This window comes from Onychostoma macrolepis, chromosome 08 (genome assembly GCF_012432095.1).
Source record: "Onychostoma macrolepis isolate SWU-2019 chromosome 08, ASM1243209v1, whole genome shotgun sequence".
NCBI classification, from domain to species: Eukaryota; Metazoa; Chordata; class Actinopteri; order Cypriniformes; family Cyprinidae; genus Onychostoma; species Onychostoma macrolepis.
Genome location: NC_081162.1, coordinates 4,944,615 through 4,969,215, shown reverse-complemented (window position 1 = coordinate 4,969,215; position 24,601 = coordinate 4,944,615). Strand labels below are relative to the sequence as shown.

The 24,601-nt window shown below is 38.6% G+C and overlaps 1 protein-coding gene across 3 annotated transcripts in view; it reads right to left on the bottom strand.

The window, feature by feature from the left end:
• Positions 1-6,750: 6,750 nt before the first annotated feature.
• The window catches only part of kansl3 (KAT8 regulatory NSL complex subunit 3), a 30,685-nt gene continuing 12,834 nt past the window's right edge, over positions 6,751-24,601 (bottom strand). The window contains exons 10-22 of one of the 3 annotated variants that reach the window (XM_058785301.1): positions 24,478-24,552; positions 24,222-24,379; positions 24,078-24,141; positions 23,671-23,859; positions 22,177-22,333; positions 21,597-21,674; positions 18,839-19,018; positions 16,566-16,653; positions 15,358-15,476; positions 14,101-14,189; positions 13,762-13,972; positions 10,653-10,764; positions 6,751-7,998 (exon numbers count right to left, since the gene is read on the bottom strand). In XM_058785301.1, the coding sequence (XP_058641284.1) occupies positions 7,983-7,998; positions 10,653-10,764; positions 13,762-13,972; positions 14,101-14,189; positions 15,358-15,476; positions 16,566-16,653; positions 18,839-19,018; positions 21,597-21,674; positions 22,177-22,333; positions 23,671-23,859; positions 24,078-24,141; positions 24,222-24,379; positions 24,478-24,552 (1,536 nt within the window). In that variant the 3' untranslated portion in view covers positions 6,751-7,982. The remainder of the gene's footprint in view (positions 7,999-10,652; positions 10,765-13,761; positions 13,973-14,100; positions 14,190-15,357; positions 15,477-16,565; positions 16,654-18,838; positions 19,019-21,596; positions 21,675-22,176; positions 22,334-23,670; positions 23,860-24,077; positions 24,142-24,221; positions 24,380-24,477; positions 24,553-24,601) is intronic. The other 2 variants (XM_058785300.1, XM_058785302.1) reach the window with 2 other exon arrangements.

Below are 24,601 nucleotides of genomic sequence, written 5' to 3'. Positions count from 1 at the left end.
CCCAGACACCGAAGAATGGCCTCTCTCCAACACAATCCTGTGGTGTCTGGGAGGTCCACGGGACGGTGGAAAGTGGCCCCGAGCCGGAACATTTCTATGATGGTGGAGTCCGCCAGTGTCATCTTCTCGGCGAGCTCACAGAACTTGCTCGCGAATTTAAAGAAGGGGAGATCCAGGAGGGCTAGGGCGGCGACCGCTTCCACGAATTCCATCTTGTCTTCAGGTCCGTGAATTCTGTTACGCGGGTGTGTGGTTGTGGCGTTGATAAAGTAAAGAAGAAGGAATGATGAGAGAACTAATGGCTTCAACACACTATTCCATTTATTTTAATTAATTCACGGACAAACATACAGGGAGAACTGAGGACATTTATAGGAGAGAGAACAAAAGGAGCAAACAAGGTAATGCAAAACAGGTGGGGATGATGAGACGATAATTAACAAGAAACGGAACCTAACCAAATAAGGAAAACGGGGACTCAGACAGGCAGACATGTAACACATACAGCATATATTTTGAAAAATATTTACATGTATTTACATGTATATATTTATATTCATATAATTTATATCATATATAAATATATTTAATATATAAACGTAACATTTTTCTTAAATATATACATGCATGTGTGTATTTATATATACATAATAAATATACACAATACACACACATATAATTTTAAACAAAAACTTTTATTTTGAATATGATTAATCTCGATTAATCATTTGACAACACTGATATATATATATATATATATATATATATATACAGTGCCGTGAAAAGGTTTTTGCCCCTTTCCTGTTTTTTTTTTTTTTTTGTTTGCATATTTGTCACACTTAAAAGATTCAGATCATCCAGCAAATTTTAATATTACACAAAGATAACCCGAGTAAATACAAAATGCAGTTTTGAAATAATGATTTCACTTATTAAGGGAGAAAAGCTGTCCAAACCTGCCTGGCCCTACATGAAAAAGTAATTGCCCCCTAAATCTAATAACTGGTTGTGCCACCCTTTGCAGCAAAACCTGCAATCAAGCGTTTGCAATAACTGGCAATGAGTCTTTCATATCGCTGTGGATGAATTTTGGCCCACTCGTCTTTGCAGAATTATTTTAATTCAGCCACATTGGAGGGTTTTCAAGCATGAATGGACTGTTTAAGGTCATGCCACAGCATCTCAATCGTATTTAAGCCTGGACTTTGACTTGGCCACTCCAAACCTTAATTTTGTTTTCTTGAGCCATTCAGAGGTGGACTTGCTGGTGTGTTTGGGATCATTGTCCTGCTGCATAACCCAAGTGCGCTTGAGCTTGTGTCACAAACTGACAGCCGGACATTCTCCTTCAGGATTTTCTGACAGAGTGCAGAATTCATGGTTCCATCAATTATGGCAAGACGTCCAGGTCCTGAAGCTGCAAAGCATCCTCAGACATCACACTACCACCATCATGTTTGACTGTTGGTGATGATGATGCTAGATGTAACGGGACACGCACCTTCCAAAAAGTTCAACTTTTGTCTCATCAGTCCACAGAATATTTGCCCAAAAGTCTTGGGGATAATCAAGATATTTTTTGGCAAATGTGAGACTAGGCTGACCGTGGTTGGCTGGAGTCCCAAAGCCTTTGAAATGGCTTTATAACCCTTTCCAGACTGACATGTCAACTATTTTGTTTCTCATCTGTTCTTGAATTTCTTAAGATTGCGGCATGATGTGTTGCTCTTTAAGCATGCTTCACTTTATCAGACAGGTTCTATTTAAGTGATTTCTTGATTCAACAGTTCTGGCAGTAATCACTAGACACACCCACTAGACTTGGGTGCGTCTAGTGAAATTTAACTCAGCTTTCTAAAATAATGTGGTTAATCTCAGTTCTTTCATGATTTAATAGTAGGGGGGCAATTAATTTTTCACGTAGGGCCAGGTAGGGTTGGACAGCTTTTTTACCTTAATAAATGAAATCATCATTTAAAAACTGCATTTTTTTAGTTACTTGCATTATCTTTGTGTAATATTAAAATTTGTTTGATGATCTGAATCTTTTAAGTGTGATAAATATGCAAAAAACAAAACAAAACAACAGGAAGGGGGCAAAAACCTTTTCACGGCACTGTATTCTTGGCATCCTTCTGTCACAGGAGACAATGGAGTATCTGCGCCCGAGTCAGTCTATTGTGGAATTGCAGTGCCTGCTGTGACTGAACAGTCCAATACAAGAGCGGCAGAGTCTGTTGCAGTTGCTACAGGTGAAGCCTGTGACTGCTTCTGTGGCCACTGACTCTGCTCTCTGCCGTCTATGCTGCCTCTTCTCCTCCCACTGGCCCTCTCTCTTTCCCTCGCTCAGCTTTGTGCTGGTCCTTACGGCGAGCCGCCAGCTGACACGGTTTGCGGTGGCAGCTTCCAAGTCTGTGGGATTCAGGCTTCCGGCTTTAAGGTCACGCTTGCAGACGTCTTTGTACCGGAGCGCTGGTCTGCCTGTTGGTCTGGCGCCGGAGGCGAGCTCACCATACATGATGTCCTTAGGAATCCGGCCATCCTGCATTCAGCAGACATGACCGAGCCAGCGTAGGCATCTTTGTGAAAGGAGTGCGTGCATGCTGAATGTTTTTGCCTGGGCCAGCACTTCAGAGTTTGGGACACAATCCTGCCAGGTGATGCCCAAGATCCTCCTCAGGCAGCGCAGATGGAAAGAGTTAAGTCTGCGATCTTGCCAGGTGTACATAGTCCACATCTCACTGCCGTAGAGAAGAGTGCTGAGGACACTGGCCTGGTACACTTTCATCTTGTTGTTGGTGGTGAGCATGCTGTTGTTCCACACTCTCTTGGTCAGGCAGACCATCGCTATTGATGCCTTGCCAATTCTAGTGTTCAGCTCGTTGTCCAGAGAGAGGTTGCTGGAGATGGTGGAGCCAAGATATGTAAAGTCCTCCACTACCTCGAGGATGTAATTGGCGATGGAGATTCAGGGAGTGCTGCTGACATCCTGGCCCATGACGTTTGTTTTCTTCAGGCTGATGGTCAGTCCAAACGGCGTCATCAGCAAACAGAATCTCCCTAATCAGGACCCTGCGGACCTTGGTCTTTGTGCGCAGACGTGCAAGGTTGAAAAGGTTGCCATCGCTCCTAGTGCAGATGAAGACACCATCTTCTGACTGACTGAAGGCATGGCGCAGCATCAGGGAGAAGAAGATGCCAAAGAGTGTCGGGGCGAGGACACAGACTTGCTTCACGCCGCTTCGGATTGGGAAAGGTACTGAAGATGAGCCATCGTACTGGACGGTACCTTTCATTTCATTGTGGAAGGACGTGACCATCTTCAGAAGCTTGGGGGGACATCCGATCCTGTGCAGTAGGGTGAAGAGGCCTTTTCTGCTGACCAAGTCGAAGGCCTTGGTCAGGTCGATGAAGGTGATGTAGAGTGGCTGTCTCTGCTCCCAGCACTTCTCCTGCAGCTGTCTCAGTGAGAAGATCATGTCGATCGTTGATCTCTGGGATCTGAAGCCGTCATACATGACGCGGATGTTCCCACAGTCTACAGAGAGCTGAATGCTCTGACAGAGGTTCAGCCAATAATCGTTAGCGCATTTCCTGGCAATCCGCTGGGCATCGTTTCTGGCCTTCCGGAGTGCAGCTAATGCCTTCTCTGAAGGCTCACGCTTGTAGTCTAGCAGAGCTGTACGTTTGGCTGTGATGGCTGGTTCAAGTTCGGTTATTCCTGCTTCAAACCAGTCTGGATTTTTCTTCTCCCGCTTGCCAAAGGTTGCCATGGCCGAGTTGTAGATGGCGTCACGGATGTGGCTCCATCTCTCTTCAGCACTGTTGTCTGGGCAGTCCTTGAGGGCCTCTTCAATGGCACTGGCAAAGCGTGTGCAAACTTTTGGGACTGATGTCAGGGCTGTGTTGATACGTGGCCGTCCTTTCTGCTTGGAGTTGTGGATCCGCTTGGGGTAAAGGCATACCTTACTCCCAACCAGTGAGTGGTCAGTGTCACATTAGGTGCTGTGGTAGCTGCGGGTAGTGAGAACACAGTTCAGCAGGGGTCTTCTGGAAATTACAAGATCCAGCTGGTTAAGAAAAACGTGTTTGAAATGCACAGGTCATGGTATGAACAAAGTTCTAACAGTCTCTGTCCATTTTCGTTAAGCTTGCCAATGCCAAAGTGGCCGATGCAACAGGGCTAGGAGTTGTGGTCCGGGCATTGAAGTCCCCGAGTAGGAACAGGTGTTCTGTGATAGGGATCTCTTTGATGGTGGTCTCAAGCTCTTCATAAAATTCATCCTTGGTCTCAGCTGAGGAGCAGAGTGTAGGAGCATAGATGCTCAGGATGTTGACTGGGCCTGAAGAGGTAGAGAGGCGGAGAGAGAGGATTCTGGGCGTACCCCCAGAAGGCGGCTCAATTGAGGACAGCATGGAGTTCCTCACTGCAAATCCAACGCCGTGAAGTCGAGGCTCCTCAGGCTCCTTTCCCTGCCAGAAGAACGTGTAGTCCTGTTCTCTGAGGCTGCCGTTGGACGGGAGTCTGGTCTCCTGTAGGGCAGCAATGTCAATTTCCAGTCGTTTCAGCCCATTGTTGATGATGGCTGTCTTCCAGGGCACATGGTTCTGACATTCCAGCTTGCCAGCCGCAGGGCTGGCTGTTTGTTTTTTCTTCTTCTTGTTTTGCCTGGTGCAGGTTTTGCCATCTGCTTTTTAGTCGTTTCCCTAAGCTCCAAGCACCCGTTGAACCAGGCAGACTGTGGCGGGTCAGCACCTTACTAACTGGGGGCTGCCCAGCTTAAGGTGGGCGTTAGCTGACCAGTGGGACACGATGATCCCTCCCACCGTCAGAGACAACCCATAGCGCCCAAGCTTACGCCAATCTGCTCTGGGCTTATAACTCGTAACTGCCGTCTCCCATGTGTTGTTGTCTCTGGAACAGCGGCACTGGAGTGACCTCTCCAGGGTGCAAGCCTGGGTGGAGTATATGGAGATCCTGGGATGCCCAGTCGTCAAGATCCCCCTCTCGGCCTAACGATGTAGTCCAAAGGAATGCAGAGCAGTACGTTTGGCACCAGCTTGGCTGCAGAAGCTGCCGGAGCAGTGCCTGAATACAGGCAGCTGTCCACCTTTGGGGCTCCACTTCTGATTTGGAGGGTTTACTTCCCCACACTCGGCCGTTGGATCAATCCAGGATCGCCTCTGCCCTTTAGCTGTTGGCTGCCAAAAGCAGCTTATCCACCTAGTGGTGCAGTGTGAACACCACCCCCTCATGTGGTTTAGCCCGCCAGCTGAGGCGGTTTACCAGGGTGTGGCACGTGGAGCCAGCACGTGAGAGATTTAGGAGATGGATGAGGACCAGTGTTGCCCGTCCACCCTACCAATTAGGGTGCAGCTGCCAGACAGCAAAGATACTACCTCTATCCAGACCCCCTACATCCTATATATACGGCACCATGGGCGCCATTTGACTCTCAAGTCAGGACGGGCAAGAAAAAAAAAACTATATATTTTTTGGATGTAGCCTATGCATCAAAACAATGCGCTACATTGAAACGCACTGTGTCAATACAGCGCAGTGAAGAATAACTTAAAGAAGTTGCCTGCGTTTACTAAACTGTGGAACTTTGACTCTTGCTGCTGATTTGAATGGCGATGCTTCCTGTTTTAAGTGTCAGTTGATGGCCTTTTATTTTTAACCCGAAATGTGCACGCTGCTTTTCTGATATTCATATAAGTTTTCCTTGTCTTTTTCCCATGTCACTTGAGGTGACTTTATTGTGGTGAGACACGTGAGGAAAAAATAAACGATCAGTTGTGGGACTATTCTATCATAAATCGCATACAATTCATTTCTGAACTTTCTACCGCCCGTTACTGGAAATGAAATTACTGGTTGATATGTCCCGATCTAAAGTTTACACACGCTTTTAGACCGTGAACTGAATCTCGCAACTGCCCCACCCCCCACCCCCCAATGTCGCCCAGGTATGGACATGTATATATTATTTATTTATTTAAAAAATAAAAATTCTGATGTTTTTCCAGAGCCATTAGAGTGGTGAATATTTTCAGTTAGTAGAATAAAGAATAAGGAAACCTGTAAATCGTAACTGTTTGAGTGCCTGTCCTGTCTGTTGATATCAAAACAAGTGAAGTGATTTCTGGGAAAATAGTGGTCATAATATGAATACAAAGTCACAATTTCAATGCGTCATAGAAGTGTCAGTGACTTCAAGAATGTGGAAAGACACATTGATTGTAAACAATTTGTGTTTTCTGTGACTTCCCATTTTGAGTCAATGTTTGGGCAACAACCTAACTTGATATAAACAGTTATTTTTGGTGATTATAGTCAAGTGTGTATATCCTGTTTGATATAAATCAGAGGCTAAAGCAAGGGAATTATTTGTATTTCTGTTCTGAAATATTTTTACATTTCTCATGCAAATCCTCTATGTGTCAAGCATTTGCACCTCAAGATTTGATTGACTTACATTTCATCTTTATCCTTCAGGTGGGAATCTCATGTCTAGAAAGCTCTGTTAGTCTCCGGCCAACAGATTATAGGAGAACTGCAGCGTTTCTGAGATTAAAACCATCCTTGTGTCACACAACAAATTTCATTATGCAAATCCTTCACTGGAAACACGACTGGGAATTTTTTAGAAACTATAATCAATTTTGATGTACACAATCCTGGAAATAATCTTAAAAGACTCACTCCTGGATGTCAACCTGGATTTATTATTCTCAGAAGAGGAACATTGCATTTGTGTGTCCTGATCATCCAGGAATGCCCTGAGCCCTCCAGGCATACTGTATTGAGACTGGAAATGAAACAATGGCACCATTATATCATAACCTTTCAATTTAGTTAAGCGGGACATGATGGAAAACCAGGACAGGTGGTTTTAATAGTAGCATGCCCACGGGAACTTGTGGACTGAAGAAACGAGATGGAAGGAACAGGGAATATGGACGACATGAATGCAGGGATGATGGGCTGGATGATCACCCAGAATACCCCAGCAACACCCTACGAATGAAGTTTTTAACTGGGCCACAAGGCAGTCCTGTGGTTCACAGATTATAATAATATTAATAATATTTCTGGGTCCATGGCATCAAACAATTTTGACAACCTCTGCCCTCTAGTCAGTTTGAGTGCTTCACAATCATCTAATGTTTTGAGGACACAAACTGCTGCATTAATCAGTGTCTATCATTCTGTTTCATGCTTGTCAACCTCCACTGGTTTCCCTCATTAGGGGCAATAAAAACAATCAGCAATCAAAACAATTGTGACTTAATCAGGCTGACGCATTATTATCCCCATTGGCATAATCATAACGGTTATTTGAAGGACAGCTACATCCTGATGTCGTGAGGAAATGTGAAAAAAATCAATTAAAAAACTCTCATGTCATCTAAACGTCTTGAATTTATTATCGTATTTTGACAGTTTAATGATCCATTTCTCTCAGGCTCTTTATGGCTGTGAGGAAATAAAGCATAGGCTCTGCTGGGGTTCTGTGCAAAACCTTTCTGGCAAAATCAAACAAATCTAAATTTTATATTGGCAAAACATTTTTATGAAATGGAAGGGGAGGGGGGGGGGCTGTTAAGAATAAAGACAATGTATTTTCCAATAAATCAGTTTGTTCACATAAAGAATTGCTGTGTGGAAAAAATATATTAAAATGGGGTTGGGGGACAAATGAAAAATACAAGAGGAAAATTGCCCATGATGTTGTACAGCCAGAGTGTAAAAGAATAAGGGAAATAATAAACAAAAATAGACAAATGAATAAGTCAAGTTTTTTTCAGTCCATGTGTGCAAGAACGTGTCTATAGATGGCGCTCTTGCAGGTTGTAAGGCAAATCAGCAGTCTTTTTAGTCTTCAACCCGGGTTTCTGCATTTGATTCCTCTCAGTTCATCTTCTGGATGCTCATTGGAAGTGTGAATGACGCCCATTTCAGCTTCATATCGTCCATTTCAGAGTTTCTGGTCACTGCAAGATAAAATATTGATTGATCACATGACCATAACTATATAATACAGTGCTCTGGATGAGTGCACAATGACAACAGATTTATTTTTTAATATAAACCATTACATCTTATTTTGGCGTTTTTATATTAGGATAGGACAGTATGTAGACAGGAAGTGAAGTGGGAGAGAGAGAAGGGGGATGGGATCTGGAAAGGTCCTTGAGCCGGGACTCGAACTCTGGATGCCCGAAGCCAAACGGCACTATATGCCGAGGCCCTGCCAACGAGGCTGTTGGCGCCGACTTACATTTTAAACACAGTATTGAGAGTCACTTGATTCACAATGGAAGTCACAACACTGTAAAAAGTGATAAGTTGACTTAACTTAAAAAAAATTAGGAAACTCGTTGCCTTAAAATTATTAAGTAAATAATAATTAAAAAAAAAAAAGAATTTAAGTGAATTGTCAAGTTCACTTAAATTTTTTTTAAAATTATTATTTACTTAATAATCAATCAGCTGTTGCGTGTCTCAGAGAAACACACAGAAGTTGCGTTTCCTTTCCAAATGAATCAGTTTTTTGAATGAGTAGGTTGAGTGAATGATTCAATGACTCACTCATTTAAAACAATTGTTTCATTCTGAATGTTTTAATTCAAATGACTCATAAAACCAGTTCTCTACTGGCATAACATTGCAACTTGCTCTTTAATGTTTTTTTTTTTTAAGTCTCTTGTGTCCAATAAGGCTGCATTTGATTTATTTGAATAGAGTAAAAACAGTAATATTGTGAAATATTATTACAATTTAATTTGATGGCAAAGCTGATTTTTCAGCATCATTAGAAATCATTCTAATATGATGATTTGCTGCTCAAGAAACATTTCTGATTATCATCAATGTTGAAAATAGTTGTGCTGCTTCATATTTTTTGGAATCCATGATCATTTCTTTCAGATTTCTTAGATGAATAAAAAGTATAAAAGAGCAACATTAATTTGTTATAGAAATCTATGTAAATGTGTTGTATATAAATTGAAATATGTGTGTGTGTGTGTGTGTGTGTGTGTGTGTGTGTGTGTATATATATATAAATGCGTCATTTATAATGTATTGTCACTTTTAAAGTATTAATTTAATTAAAATATATTACTGGAACAAAAAATTCTGAAGCAAGTAATATATTTTTAAATAGATTTTAGATAAATTCTTATAACGCAATTAAAATAACACAATATATTATATGATTTGTAATAATAATAATAATAATAATAATAATACATATTAATGAGAATCACACTGAGTGACCCATATAACAATAACTGTGAAATTATGAAGATAATTACAAATAAACCCTCAAAAGTAAACCACCAGTAAAACGTAATGTGAATCTAGTAATGCATTTTGGATTTCGACTATTTATTTTTTTTATTTATTTTTTTTACATTAGGTGAAATATGACTTTGACAATCGTTCATTCATTCATGCATTTATTCATTTAACCCATTCATCAGTGACTCTTGTTCATGTAATACCGCTAAAATACATCTAAGTATACTGAACTAAAGTTATGCTGTGGTCAGTCCAGTCGTAGTATTTTTATGACTCTAGTATTTTTATGAGCATTCTTAAATGAACCAAACCATTACGAATACCTAAGCTGATCCAAAACAAAAATGACAAGCATATAATTATTCTCTTCAGAGTGATTAAGCAAATAATTACACCTCATCTCTCTGCATGGTCAATGAGATGGTTACTACAGCAACCGCTCCGACGACACACTGCAGAGCGAGTAAACATCATCTAACAGAGAAAAAAAAGGATAAAACTCCCCTAAACGGACTAATCAATGTTAATGAAAATCCTAAATGACTTTGATGAGCTCCTCTAATTTGTCGAGCGTGAGTCAAAGCAGAGGGAGGCCTAAAGCCACGGTGAAGCGACCTGCTGTTCTGTTTGGCTCTGCTACTCAGAAATTCAGTGTGTGTCTGTGCATGTGTGTGTCGGTCTGTGTGTGTGTGCGCGCGCGCATTTTTGTGAAAAGTCAGGACATATATTTGTATAATGACAAAGCTATGACAGGTATTACAAGGTGAAGGTGACTTTTCAGGACATTGACCCATGTCCCCACTTTTCAAAACGCTTATAAATCATACAGAATGAGGTTTTTTGGGGGAAAGTTGAAATACACAGTCTCCTGTAAGGGGTAGGTTTAGGTGTAGGATTGGTGTAGGGCAATAGCACATACAGTAAGTACACTATAAAAACCATTACGCCTATGGGATGTCCCCACTTTTCACAAAAACGAACATGTGTGTGTGTGTGTGTGTGTTGGTATTTGTGGTTTACGGGGACACAAATAATGACATTTGTTTAATGACACGGGTATGACAAAGGTATTACAATTTGAAGGTGGTTTATGAGGACACTTCCTATATCCCCTTAATTCAAAAGGCTTAAAAAACATACTAAATGGCGTTTTTTTTGTTTGTTTTTTGAAAATCTAAAAATGCACAGTTTCCTGTAAGGGGTAGGTTTAGGTGAACGGCAATAGCACACACAGTTTGTACGGTTTGTAACCATTACGCCTATGGAGAGTCCCCGTCAACCACAAATGCCAACGTGTGTGTGTGTGTGTGTGTGTGTGTGGTATCGACGGCGGGGCACACACCTGGTGGTCTGGTGCGCTGTGAGCGGCGCCGGCGCCCCCGTGTGGCTGAGAGCGGGAATTCTGCTGGGCTGCCCGCGCAACGTCACCGTGATAGTGGTGGGAGCTTTCAGTCCTGCACACAACACACACACATATTTCTATGTTTTATCGGGACTTTCTATAGACATAATCCCCCGGTTTCACAGACAAGGCTTAAGCCTAGTCCCAGACTAAAATGTAAATCTGAGCTGTTTCACCTGAAAGAAACTTGCACTGAACGATCTTAAAATATATCACCACACCAGTAATGTTTTTTTTTTTCTAAGGCACGTTTATAAAAATTACTTAAATATCCTAATTGAACTATGGCCTAATCCTGGTTTAATCTAAACCCTGTCTGTAAAACCAGGCCACTGAGTTTTATACTGTGCAAACAGTATATTCTATCCAATAACCTTACCCCTAAACACAACCCTTACTAACTTCCTGCATTTCTTTACATTTTCATAAAACATCATGATTTATAAGCTGTTTCCAAAAAAAAAACAAAAAAAACTAATTTCAGATATTATTATACCTGTGGGGGCATACCAGGACCTCACACACACACTCTCTCTCTCTCTCGCACACTCTCTCTCTCTCACACACTCACTCTCACACTTTCACACTCACTCTCTCTCTCTCACACACACACGTCTGGTTTGCTATCCTTGTGGGGACTCTCCGTAATGGTTTTTCTACTGTACAGACCGTATATTATATTGCCCTACACCAACCCTACACCTAAACCTACCCCTTACAGGAAACTTTCTGCATTTTTAGATTTTCAAAAAACTTCATTATGTGTGATTTATTAGCTTGTTTACCCGTGGGGACCTCAATTTAGGTCCCCACCGTGACATGAGTCCCCATGAGTCTGTGTGTATTCAGGTTTAAGTCCCCACTTGAATAGAAAAACAGGTACACACACACAAAAGTTTTCACCCTAAGTATTATAAATACAGGTTGTTTGTAAACATATGTAAGAATGTGAAATACTTATTTGAAAACAAAATGATTAAGTCATGTATTAGTAGTCAAGCACGCATCTTATTCATTACTTGCTTATTACATTTTACATTTAGTCATTTAGCAGACAAAAGCGACTTCAAATGAGGACAATGGAAGCAATCAAAACCAACAAATGAGCAATAATATATAAGTGCTGTGAAAAGTTTCGGTTAGCCTAACGCAGTATGTACGTTTTTTTATTTATTTATTTTTTATATAGAATAAATGAAAAGTAGAATAGAAAAAGAATAGTTAGTATTAGAGGGTCATTTTTTAAATTAAAAATAAATAAGTCAAAAGAATAGATATAGAAGAGAGAGTGCTAGTGTTAGAGGGTCATTTTTTATAATAAAAAGAAAGCAAGTAGACAGAATAGAAATAGAGAATGCTAATATTAGAGGGTCATTTTTTTACAATTAAAACATTTGTTAGAATAGGAATAGAAGAGAGAGTGCAAGTGTTAAAGGGTCAAATATTTAAAAAAAAGAAGAGTAGATAAAATAGAATTACAATAGAACAATTAGAATAAAATTGACAGAATTCACCATAATCATATTTAAAATATGTAATATTTTGTCTATAACTTGTAATGGGTTAAAGCACATTCACCATGAACAAGTAGTGAATAAATTATTATATATATATATATATATATATATATATATATATGAAGCCGGTGAATGCAACTCATAGCAACACAGGTGATAAAATCATAATTATTATTTTTTTTAATTCACCTCCTATAAAGCCTATAGTCAAAAGTACAATTAACTACAACAACAGAAACGAACACTTTTGTTTCTTCTTTTGGAGGCATTTCATAGTTAATATGCACTTTCATCTTGAATCCTGACTCCTATGAAAGATCAAAACAGCCCATTCGGTTCATACTTTTTTAGTTTTAGCTTCACCAATATTGAAAGACTTACCAAATAAAAATGAATCCCTGCCGATTTAATTATTTTGAAGCGTTTAGTCCAACACATTCCAGTATTTGATGAAAAGATAGCAGTTTTTTTCATGCTGTGTATAATCCATTTTGTGAACAATATTCAAAGGTCACATACAAATGTCTGTATGTTTGTGGGATGAGACTGCATTGTGAGGTGATGTGAGGTCAGCTGGGGGCACCAAAGATAGAGTTGCACAATGAGCGTATGAACAATAACACTATACTATTATATACTACATACAGGATACTATCACTATTACACACGCTATATGCTATAATAATGCTGTCCATCTAAATACCCTTTAGTTTGCATTGTGAATCAAATTGTTAAAAAAATAAAAATAAAATCTCGTCAATAAGATTAATTCTGCTTGCTGCACAAGTATACACCACCTAACATAAAAGTACAAAATATTAGCATACCGTATACAGTCCAACACTTTGTATTGCATTTGACCAAACAACTATATATTAATAATCCATAATTTGTTTTTTGGTTCTGTTATTTATATGAACTGTATTTACATAATGTATTTGCAAAAAAATAGAGAACACTTATGCATGCAGTTGGGAGATGAAAACAGAAAACAATAATAATGACACAAAGAAGAGGTAGGAAAAACGGTTTGCTGTTGGGGATTTAATGAATGTCTTTGTGAGTAGAGCAAGCCTTATGATTTACATACTCCTCATCCAACAAATAACAAAACTGAGAACAGAAGCAAAAAATGGAACATAAAACACAACAGTGAGGTGGTCACATCAAGCATGAATGAAGCCGCTGATGTGGGAATTGATCACGACTGTCATTTTTACAGCACTGCCATATAAATATTCTGGTCCTCTGGACGTAACAGCTGTTTGAGTTAAAGGTCGACCCCTAAAATGAACAACTTGTGTAAAAGTACATTAGTTTGTAAGGTGAACCAGCCCGATATCGTAGAAAATCACCCAATAAAGCCTTTTACATGCATTTAAAAACAGTACAAATCTACACAAATGTTTATGGTACATATTTACATGCTTCTCATGGACTCGACCTTTGACCTTACAACTACTCTAGTGTCCCTACTCATCGCGGACGCCTCTGTTTGGATCGCTGTGTCATCAGCGGCGACGAGGACGTACCCGTGCTCTGACTGGAGACGTGGGCCAGTCCTGGCAGACTACTGGCTAGTTTGGCCAGGCCGCCGTTGGTGAGGAGCTGGTGGATGGCTGTGGTTTTGGTCATCCCGGATCCTGTCGACACGACCGGCACCGTCCGCACGAGTGTGCTGCTGCCGCCCGAGCTGAGCGAGCTCAACACCTGCCCCTGACACTGCGGCTTCCCTCCGGACACCTGAACACCACCACACACAGACGGGAGCGAATCAGTGGGAATTACACGTCAGGTTTATAATAAAGGAAGCAATAGAGGTATTAGCCAGAGATGTGTTTTTAAGCAGTATGCTGTGTGACGGCCGGCACCTGTGTCGTGGAGGGGATGCCTGGTGATTTAGTGTTGATCTCCTGCAGACTGAGGCTGAGGCCCTGCAGCAGACTACTGGCAGAGGGAGCTACACACACACAAAGAGAGTCAGAAAGTTTTAAATTTAGTGTTAATGAAGCATTTCATCACTTTCTCACCAATGGATCCTCTGCAGTGAATGGGTGCCGTCAGAATGAGTGTCCAAACAGCTGATAAAAACATCACAATAATCCACACCACTCCAGTCTATTAATTAATGTTTGTAAAATAGAATCCATTAAGTTTTTTTTTTTTTATTTCCAACCATCGCTTCAAGCTAAAATACAAGTTCTCTATGCATAATACTGCTTTCTCCAGTGAAAAATGTGTCTCGTCTGAAGCAGGAGAGACCGCTATAAACAAATATTTTGGTGGATTTTGATGTGAGAGGACAACAGCAGAAGGACTTTTTTCACTGGAGGAAGCGTTATTATGGATTACGGACTTATATTTTGGACAGAAGTGATGATTTGAAGTAAAAATTATGGATTTGTTTCTTAGAAACAGATTTTTGTTTCACAAGATGTTAATTGATAGACTGGAGTGGTGTGGATTACATGTGGATTATTGTGATGTTTTTATCAGCTGTTTGGACTCTCATTCTGACGGCACCCATTCACTGCAGAGCATCCATTGGCTCTGTGATGAAATGTAAATTTCTCCAAATTTGTTCTGATGAAGACAGCAATTTTTCACTTTTGCATGAGCTATTATTTTAAGGTGCAGTCACATTTACTTTTCATTTTACTGTGTGAAATTTAATGGGCAAATTGTGAGGATGTCAACTCGTGGCTTATTCAAGTTGCTTACTCATCATGGTATTTATTCTATTATCATATTATCATATAAATTAACATGGCGCATGGTTGCCAGGATTAGGTAAAACAAGGCAGAAAGCGTGTCCTTTTTAGAGAAAAGAAAGATGGATTTAAACTCCTGACATATGGCAACCCTAAGCAATAAAACTTAGAGGCTTGTTTTTTTATTTAAGGTTTTGTTGAAAATGGTTTTTATTTTTTAAACCAAGTTAGTCTTGTCATTTTTCAATCAACAATACTGCATGTTGATCTAGTCACAGTGTTTAATGATATCGCTGTTGTCTCGTCTAGGTAATCAACAAACCTATATTTATCATAATTTTAATAAACGAAATGAACACTAATTGAAACAAAGAGCTTTCAAATGATCTTGTTGGCAGAATGTAATGGTGGGGGCACCTTGTGCAGTGGCCTGAGCCTGGACAGGAGAGGAAGAACCGGACATCATGCTCCCCTGCAGGCTGTGAAACTGCCCTTCACTGGAACCCAAAGCTCCAGACATGTCTGCCAAACCTGACCTAAGAGCACAAGACATTTTTTTTCCTTACAAGTTTTATATATATATATATATATATATATATATATATATATATATATATATATATATATATATATATATATATATATATAAAGTGGAAACTTACAAAATACAGTGCAGGGTAATGGAGCTAAGTGCTGGAACATTATCTGATCCAATATGTGACCCTGGACCACAAAACCTGTCATAAGGGTCATTTGTTTAAAATTGAGATTTATACATCAGCTGAAAGCTGAATAAATAAGCTTTCCGTTGATGTATGGTTTGTTAGGATCGGACAATATTTGGCCAAGATACAACTATTTGAAAATCTGGAATCTGAGGGTGAAAATTCCCTTTAAAGTTGTCCAAATGAAGTCCTTAATGCATATTACTAATCAAAAATTAAGTTTTGATATATTTACAGTAGAAAATTTACAAAATATCTTCATGTGGAACATGATCTTTACTTAATATCCTAATGATTTTTGGCATAAAAGAAAAATTGATAATTTTGACCCATACAATGTGTTGTTGGCTATTGCTACAAATATACCCATGCTATACTTACGACTGGTTTTGTGCTCCAGGGTCACATATGGCATGACATCGCATAAAATCACACAAATGACACAATAAAAACAGCTAATCTATAACAATTAGGCAATGTAGCAAGATCATCATTACACAAGAGCACAAACAGCACTGGTCATTTCCTCAAGATTAAAATCCTGTTCACGCCATCATGAATGTTCCGTGGGAAAATTCAGTGAGAACCATTTTAATTTGAGTGAACTGCTGTTAATGCACTGTTCAGACCGACACAAATACAAAAATCTGAACAGCTGTTAAAAGCATGCAAATCCTATTTTGATCGTATCACTTTGTGTACCAGAGTAACCTGGGTTTTCTGCTTTTCTGTAAGTGCCAACTATTGTCAGAAGGAATCTGCTTTTTCATTCTATTTTGTACGCATTTGCCTGAACAGACAAATCACATTTGACTACATTTATGTGCATTTCTGTTGGTGTAAAGAGCCTTGAGAGTCTTTGTTTCTCTTGTACAGTCTGGTATGAAAACACAAAGGTACCTTTGTGCACTGAGAAGCTCCGACAGCTCTTTGGCCCCCGATACCGTCTGGCCCACTGTCAGTCCGAGGGGCTTTCCTGACAAACCCACTGCACAGAAAACACCAACACAAATGTAAACACCTGGAGGCAGCAGGACAGTCTGAGACACATTTTCCACATTTTATGTTCTACGCAAGTTTTTCTTTAAGTAATACTTTTATTTACCAAGGATTGACCAAAGGTAACAATAAAAGGCATTTATAATGTTACAAAAGATTTCCATTTCAAATAAATGCTGTTCTTTTGAATTTTCTATTCAAATCAAAGAATCCTGAAAAATTCATAGTTTCCAAAAAACAACTGTTTTCAACATGCATAATAAACAAATGTTTTTTGAGAAGCAAATCAGCATATTATTATGATTTCTGAGCTGCGCTACGTCACATTATTTTCTATAAGTGTACGCAAACCGGCGACTGTCCACAGCTAGGCTGTTCAAAATCCTGCCACACAACAGAGCGCCACTCACATAGTTTACATTTGTCCCAAATTATTGTTAATGTACATTATCCTAGTCTGGAAGATTGTGTACTGTGCATTTTTCAACACAATGTTTGTCTTTCTGTGGCTCTAATACAGTCGTATGCTTTATATAGAGCTATAACAACATAGATTGTGCTCTCTCTTCTCTTTTTTGCTGTTTTTTCAAACACCGTTCAAACTCATCAACGCAACTTTATTCATTCTTGAAGTGAACTTTCGCCTGTTTGGTGATTAGATGCACTGTTTTAGACTGATGTCTTTTTGAACTGAATGTGACACGTGTGTGACCGCCTTGTTTATACTTCTGCCTGGCTCTGCATCACGAGCCTCTGCTGATTGTGCTTGTGCACGTGTGCAAGGCGTTTACACTTGTTGCACTAGCATTGTACTATTCTTTGAAATGACATGGGACAACTAGGAGTAATTGTCCTCTAAAACCATTGGGAATCGGGTGAGTAGTAGTAATTTGTCGGTACAACTATCAAAACTTGACTCGCGTGATGAATGACTTAATTTCTTTATGTAAAGACTGATTAGGTTGTGTGTCACTTTGGAAGACTGTGAAAAATGTTTGTTTTTAGTACATTTCACCAAACCCACACTACAAAATAATCAAAGACTCATATAAAACTGAAATTGCTTGACAAGACAAAACAGGTGCAGATGATAACTTGCAGTCTATACTGGTTGAAATTAACAGTTAATCTGCGAATCACATGCGTGCAGAACTGTAGGGACTGGTCCGTACGGATCACGATCCGTTGCACCCCTAATAAACAAAAAGCATGCTTCAGAACTGTTTTGAGAAGGTGCTTAAGTTTTGAGCCATGTATTATTACTATGAATTAAGCTACTACTACTTGTGCCCTGCAATAACCATTTACTCAAACTCTCTTTTATGAGATAAAGGGAAAAAAGAAATCTGGCCAAACATATCGGCCAAAAAAAACAGCATCTAATATCAGCCATCGGCTGCCCTGATTTCTAAATATCGGCATTGGCCAGAGAAAAAACCTTATCGGTCGACCTCTATTGCTGACACTTAAATTAATTGTTTTGCCACTTTTGCATTTGTTATTAATCTATTTTGAATGCAAAGGGCACTTTATTTTTTCAAAAAATTAGTGTTTATTTGTTATGTATGTTATGTACTTTTTGTAATAACCCGTTGTTCCGGTCCGGACCTTTGACACTGATGAAAATTCAGATTTGGACCTTTTAATGTAGACTTTGAGAACCCCTGCTATATAGTATCTTTTAAAAAAATATAGTAGTACAGGAAACTAGTAAACAGTGGTGAGACATCGTCTCATAAAGGAGATCACATGTAGCGTATATTGTGTGGATCTGATGTCTATGCCTAGCTTGTACAAGCAAACATAATTAAATCAATGGCTTAACAACAGGCCTGAAAGGCATAGTTCACACAAAAATGAAAATTGTCAACATTTACTCTCCCTTAATTTGCACCAAACCTGTATGAATTTCTTTCTTCTGTTGAACACAAGAAGATATTTTGAAGAATGTGGGTAACCAAACAGTTGACGGTAGCCAATGACTTTTAAAAAAAAATTTTTTTACAGTAAGTAAATGACTATTTTAATTTTTGGGTAAACTATAAAGTCATCAATCTGACTGAAAACTGCATAAATGCATAAAAAATTCCCTCATTCTGCCCAAATGCATCAATACACCTCATATAGTTTAACCAGCAGCTCAGTGGGCTGAATGAGGCCTTTGTTTTCATTACCTTCCTGAGAAGTGGATCCAGCCGTGTTTCCCGCCGCATCTCCGTGGGAGACGATGGTGACTTTGATCTTGGCTCTTTTGGAGGCTTTGGTGGGAGTGGGACTAGGAGTCTGTCTTCTCTTGAGGTGGAGCCTCAGGTCGTCTCGGTCCAAACCCTCCACCTGCTCACTGGGCACCGGCACTGAAACACATGATGCTGAAGGGTTAAGCACCAAGTCTCAAGCTCACTGAGGGTTCAGAAGGTGCCAATACAGGCAATAAGAAATACCGCAGAGGTCTGTGGGTACAGATTAAGATGCTTTCAATGCATTCAGACCCAAAGTCAGTTCAACATCAGTGTTTGGTTTGTGTGAAAGATACTTTCTGACCTCTAATGCAAAACATGGAAATGCACTCAAGATTGTTTAACAACAGGGGTGCATAGTTCATTGGACCATTCACAATTTTTGTATGAAAATTATCTGGCCTTATTTTCAGAAGTGAATCAGAATTATAGTGTACGGTACTTCTTTTGTACTTTTGACGAGCGTCTTGCACTCCTTCCATCTCTTATAATGCATTTCTGATGAACAAAAATAAGTGCCGTAGTAAAAACTTCAAATCTGATAAAAGGATTTGGAGAAACGTGTGTGTGAAATGATAAATGTTTAATGTCTAGTATCTAACATTTTATGTTTTGACCAAAAAATTTCATTTTGTTACATCATAGCTATTGTACCACTAAATAATACAATGTGAAAGATCTGTCGGTGTAACTGAAAGAGAAGTAGAATTGAACTTAATTTTGAAAATTGCATTTAAACCAAATATAAAAACTTAAATGTGACCCTGGACCACAAAACCAGTCTTAAGTAGCATGGGTAATATTTGTAGCAATAGCCAAAAATACATTGTATGGGTCAAAATTATCGATTTTTCCTTTATGCCAAAAATCATTAGGAAATTAAGTAAAGATCATGTTCCATGAAGATATTTTGTAAATTTCCTACCGTAAATATATCAAAGTGTAATTTTTGATTAGTAATATGCATTGCTAAGAACTTCATTTGGACAATTTCAAAGGCAATTTTCTCAATATTTAGATTTTTTTGCACCCTCAGATTCCAGATTTTCAAATAGTTGTATCTCAGTCAAATATTGTCCTAACAAACCATACATCAATGGAAAACGCATTTATTCAGCTTTCAGATGATGTATAAAGTAAACCTCAAATTCTAAAAATTGACCCTTATGACTGGTTTTGCGGTCCAGGGTCACAAATAATAGCTAATACACAAATAATTGCTTATACATAAAAGTGTTCAGCTGATATAAACTTTTTGTTGGCTGATGCTGATATCTTCGAGAGCAGGGTGGTCAATGGCCGATATAAAGCCAATATCTTTTTTTTTTTTTACATTTACTAAGAGAGTTACAAATAATGTACAGATTAATCAATTTGAAGAAAGTTTTGAACTTTATATAGAAGTTTCTATTAATAGTATATTTAACAAGCACAAAAGTTGTTAAAAACCTGAATAAAAACGAAGTAAACAATGTAACCAGTAATGTCCTCTGTAATCTGGTTAATCTGTGTGCTATTGTTTATTAGATATTCAAAGACTTGAGAATGCCAACAGCATATGAAAAAGTACTATAGCGTAGACCTTTCAATTATTAGACAGATCTGTTAAACAAAGACATTAATGAAGACCGAGAATGGTCTGAACTATCAAAATAAAAGTCCTACTTTTGACTCTTATCAGCCAAACAGAAAAACATTTTGGCCAATGCCAATAGTTTAAAAAGGCAGTGGCTATTTGCACTTAGTGAATATAGCATATTTTTCAGCGTTGTCTTTTTTACACTAAGTGCAAATAGCTATAGATTATATTTACACTATGTTAAAATAGCAGGATTTTCTGCTATTTATACTACTTATTGCAAATAGTGGAAATTATCTGCACTTCATTATTGTAGTTATATTATAAAACAGTATGCAATAATAATGTTTTGAGTGTAAATTATCATTTTAATTCAAATTATGAAATAAATGCCACCTTATTGGAACAATAAAGCCCTCCCTACACCTACCTGATACTTTATTTTCAACTTTTTGATTATTTCCTTCATTTTTTGAAAATAAATGCCTTTCTGAAGTGATATGAGATTTGAAAAAGTAAAAAAAAAAAAAAAACACCTTTGGCAAAAAAGGTGGATTCGAACTCTGGTCGATCGTGTCAAAAAGCCTGTACTATGCGCTTTACCACTTACGCCACTGGACCAGTTGTTAGATAATTGTCTTTAGTAGTGTTGACTACTAGACCAATCAAATGTTGGTGGGCAGAGTAAGTGTAAATAGCTTCTGCCAACAAGGCAGTGTAAATAGTGTAAATAGACACTCAGTTTAAAAAAAATATATATAGGACTATGCGATTTATCAGTCAAATACTACTTTAAATGTTTTGAAGGGCCAAACAACGCACCTGTTCTGTTAGGGAAAATAACAAAAAACTATGACTTGAGTTATTTTTTTTATTTATTTTTTTACCCTCTCCCACTGATTTAAGATGCATTCTGCCAAGAAGGATGTAAGTTTGCAAGCAGTCATTACTTTAAGCATTCACTATTGTTAGTGTCTTTATCAAACACAAGCTGGTGAAACAGTAAAAGTGACATATGTGACACAGACAAGACAAATAATTTTTAAGTAGAGAAGAACAGATGAAAGGAGCAGACTGATGGAAGACAGAAGGAAAAAGTGAGGGAGAGATACTCACCAAAGAGACATGATGGGCTGCCAGGAGGAATGCTTTTCCTCACCAGCATATTATGTTTCATAAAAGCAGCAAACTGAGCTGTAGCGAACGGAAGACAAAGATGGAGAGAGTGAAGAAGGAAAGTAGAGGGATAGAAAAGACAGGAATCACACACAACATTACTGCTTGATGGGATCTGAGACTATCCTCAATACATAGAGGACATAACTGTAAATCCCATAGGGTTAACGTTAGCTTTTCAACTGTAAACTGTGTAGCCCTTATGATTTAACATGCACAGGCATCGGCAGAACAGCTCAGGGTTAAAAGAGACCCATCAGGCGTAAACATGACTCAGTTATGCAGATACACACAGGACAAACTCTCGCATTCAAAAACAAAAATAGAGCTCAAGGCAGGGGACAAGAGACACATTACTACCGGTTTTGTTATGGATAATGTATAAAATTGGTTGCCAGTCATATATTTTGTGCATTTGTATCCCGCCAGGCAAAAACAATCTTAGCACCACAAATAACAGCACATACAAAAATGCATCCTGTGTGTGGGGTTCTGGGGCTGAATCTGTGTGTTTACACACCTTGTGCTTGCTTGTGTGTGAGCACAGTTCCTGAGCGCTGCATGTGGGTCTTCAGCAGCTGTGTGGCAGTAATGAGACTGGATTTCTGAGCTGGAGAAAGCCCGACCATCTTGGGTTTGGGACTGGCTGTAGGACTGCTGCAGACACTGGACATATCCTGCAGGGGAAACATTGTTGCAGAGGTCTGAATTACTTCACATGATCCACTGCCTCTTTATATTAACTAAAACTACATGTTCTGATTGGTTTTAGGCATGTTACTATGTGGTTACTAGAGTTTTTAGGGCCCTATGAATTCCGCGATGTGGAAAAAGCAGAGAGAAACACTGAATTCTTAACTTATACCACAGAGTTTGGCAAATTTTGGATGAATAAATCAAAAGTAGAGCTGTACACTTCTATCAAAAAATAAATAAATAATAATAATCAGCCCCACTTTATATTAGGTGGCCTTAACTACTATGTACATACATTTAAATGAATAATTTGATACAATGCACTTATTGTGTACATAAATGTTTTTACATTGTACTTATATTTGAAAAAAATACCTATATGCAATTACATCTGTAATTATATTTATAATTACACTGTTGACCCATCATTTACAGCTTAACCCACCCATACCAACAAACCTGTCCCAACCTTACTTGTATCCCACATCAATAGCAGCAAAAGTGTTTTGCAATACAATATGACCACAATAAGTACATTGTACTTATTTTTTGATGCAAGTACATAGTAGTTAAGGCCACCTAATATAAAGTTTGACCTAATAATCTAATAATAATAATAATCATCATTATTACTTTAAGGAAAAATCTAATTTTTTTCTTCAATGTTTTAATTTAAAGAGTAAATCTCTGTTCTGCAGCACTTTGCTGTGAGATTTAAATTGTAAGATTTTTATTTGATTATATATTAAAAGATCAAATTGTTAATGTTTTATGTCTTCATTTGACCACTGTTTATTATAATACATTTGTTTAAAATCATAAATCCAGAGAAAAAGTCTAAAAAAGGCATTATGAATTCAACATACTTTTTGATTATTACAATTTAATTAAACCATTAAAACAGAATCCAAAAAAATAAATGAAAATGAAATGTAAATATGTACATGTAAATATTGTCAAAATATATACTGTATGTGAAACTTTTATTTTGGATGCGATTAATCACGATTAATCTTTTGACAGCACTAGAAAAAAAATCTACAAGTGTATTATTTATTAAACTTGTAATAAACTGTTAAATTGTACAATTGTTATTATTTCAATTAATTAGACATTCTTTTTGATTTCAACAATTTAATTTAACCATTAAAACAGAATCCAGAAAAAGTACAGAAAAAAAAAAAAAAAAAAAAAAGGAATTTGGGAAAAATATAGTCGAATAGAATAGAACTTTTCTATGTAGTTGAAGATGAAGCTAACAAAGCTTACACATATCTCATGGTGTATCCAGCATTTGTTTTCAAAATTGTATTCCTACCTCTGACCCCGATGGGGAGATAGGTACCCTCACAGCAGGTGAAGAGGGTCGTGACCTCTCAAGGTCAAAGGGCAGCTCACGACGTGGTTTCTTCTTCTTCTCGGCATCCAAATCTCGAGTTTCACCAGAGCCGTGGCCATGGCTCTCAGCACGGGTCAAAACTCCTGTCAGAAAATCAACTATCTCATCCTGAAACCAAAGGGAAAAAAAGATTATGGCTAAAGAATATAGAGGTCACACAAGACACAGCACGTATCAGAGCGAACGTTTAAAATTCAGCTATCCCTAAAATTAGACTTTAGCTGGTTCTGGCCTTTACTTTCACTCAGAATGGCACGTGAAATCATGCATAACTGATTTGAATACTATGCTTTTAAATGTGGAGAAGAGAAGTGAGAAGTACTGACTTGAATGCAGCGATCCACCATGGTCTGAGTTAGGCCTTCGGTCTTCATCTTAGTGGAGTTGATCCTGTAAACAAAGCCGAATGCTTTCAACCAGTCTAGACAGACATGTCTAAACACACGTGTGAATGTAAGAAAGACACAAACCTCAAGTTGTCATCTGATCCTCCAACAACTACCATGCTGTTATCAGCCTGAATCTTCTCCCTGAACTCCTCCATGTTCTCAGGACTGCACTGAAGAGCGTTCTGACCGACCACAAACAGCACTGGAGTCTTCATGTCCAACAGCGGATCATCAACATCCTGACAAACACAATACAAACTTCATACTTCAGCCAGCAATGTTAAATGTATCTGCTAAATATTTTCATGCTGCTCATCATGGCATGGTTTCCTCTTACCCCTCGGGGCCCACTGACGGTTTGGAGAGGGAAACCCAAACACACAACAGCAGTCACATACTCCATAAGGGACACCTGGATGCAAACACAGAGCTCTATGAATTCATCAGTTTACAGCTGATCA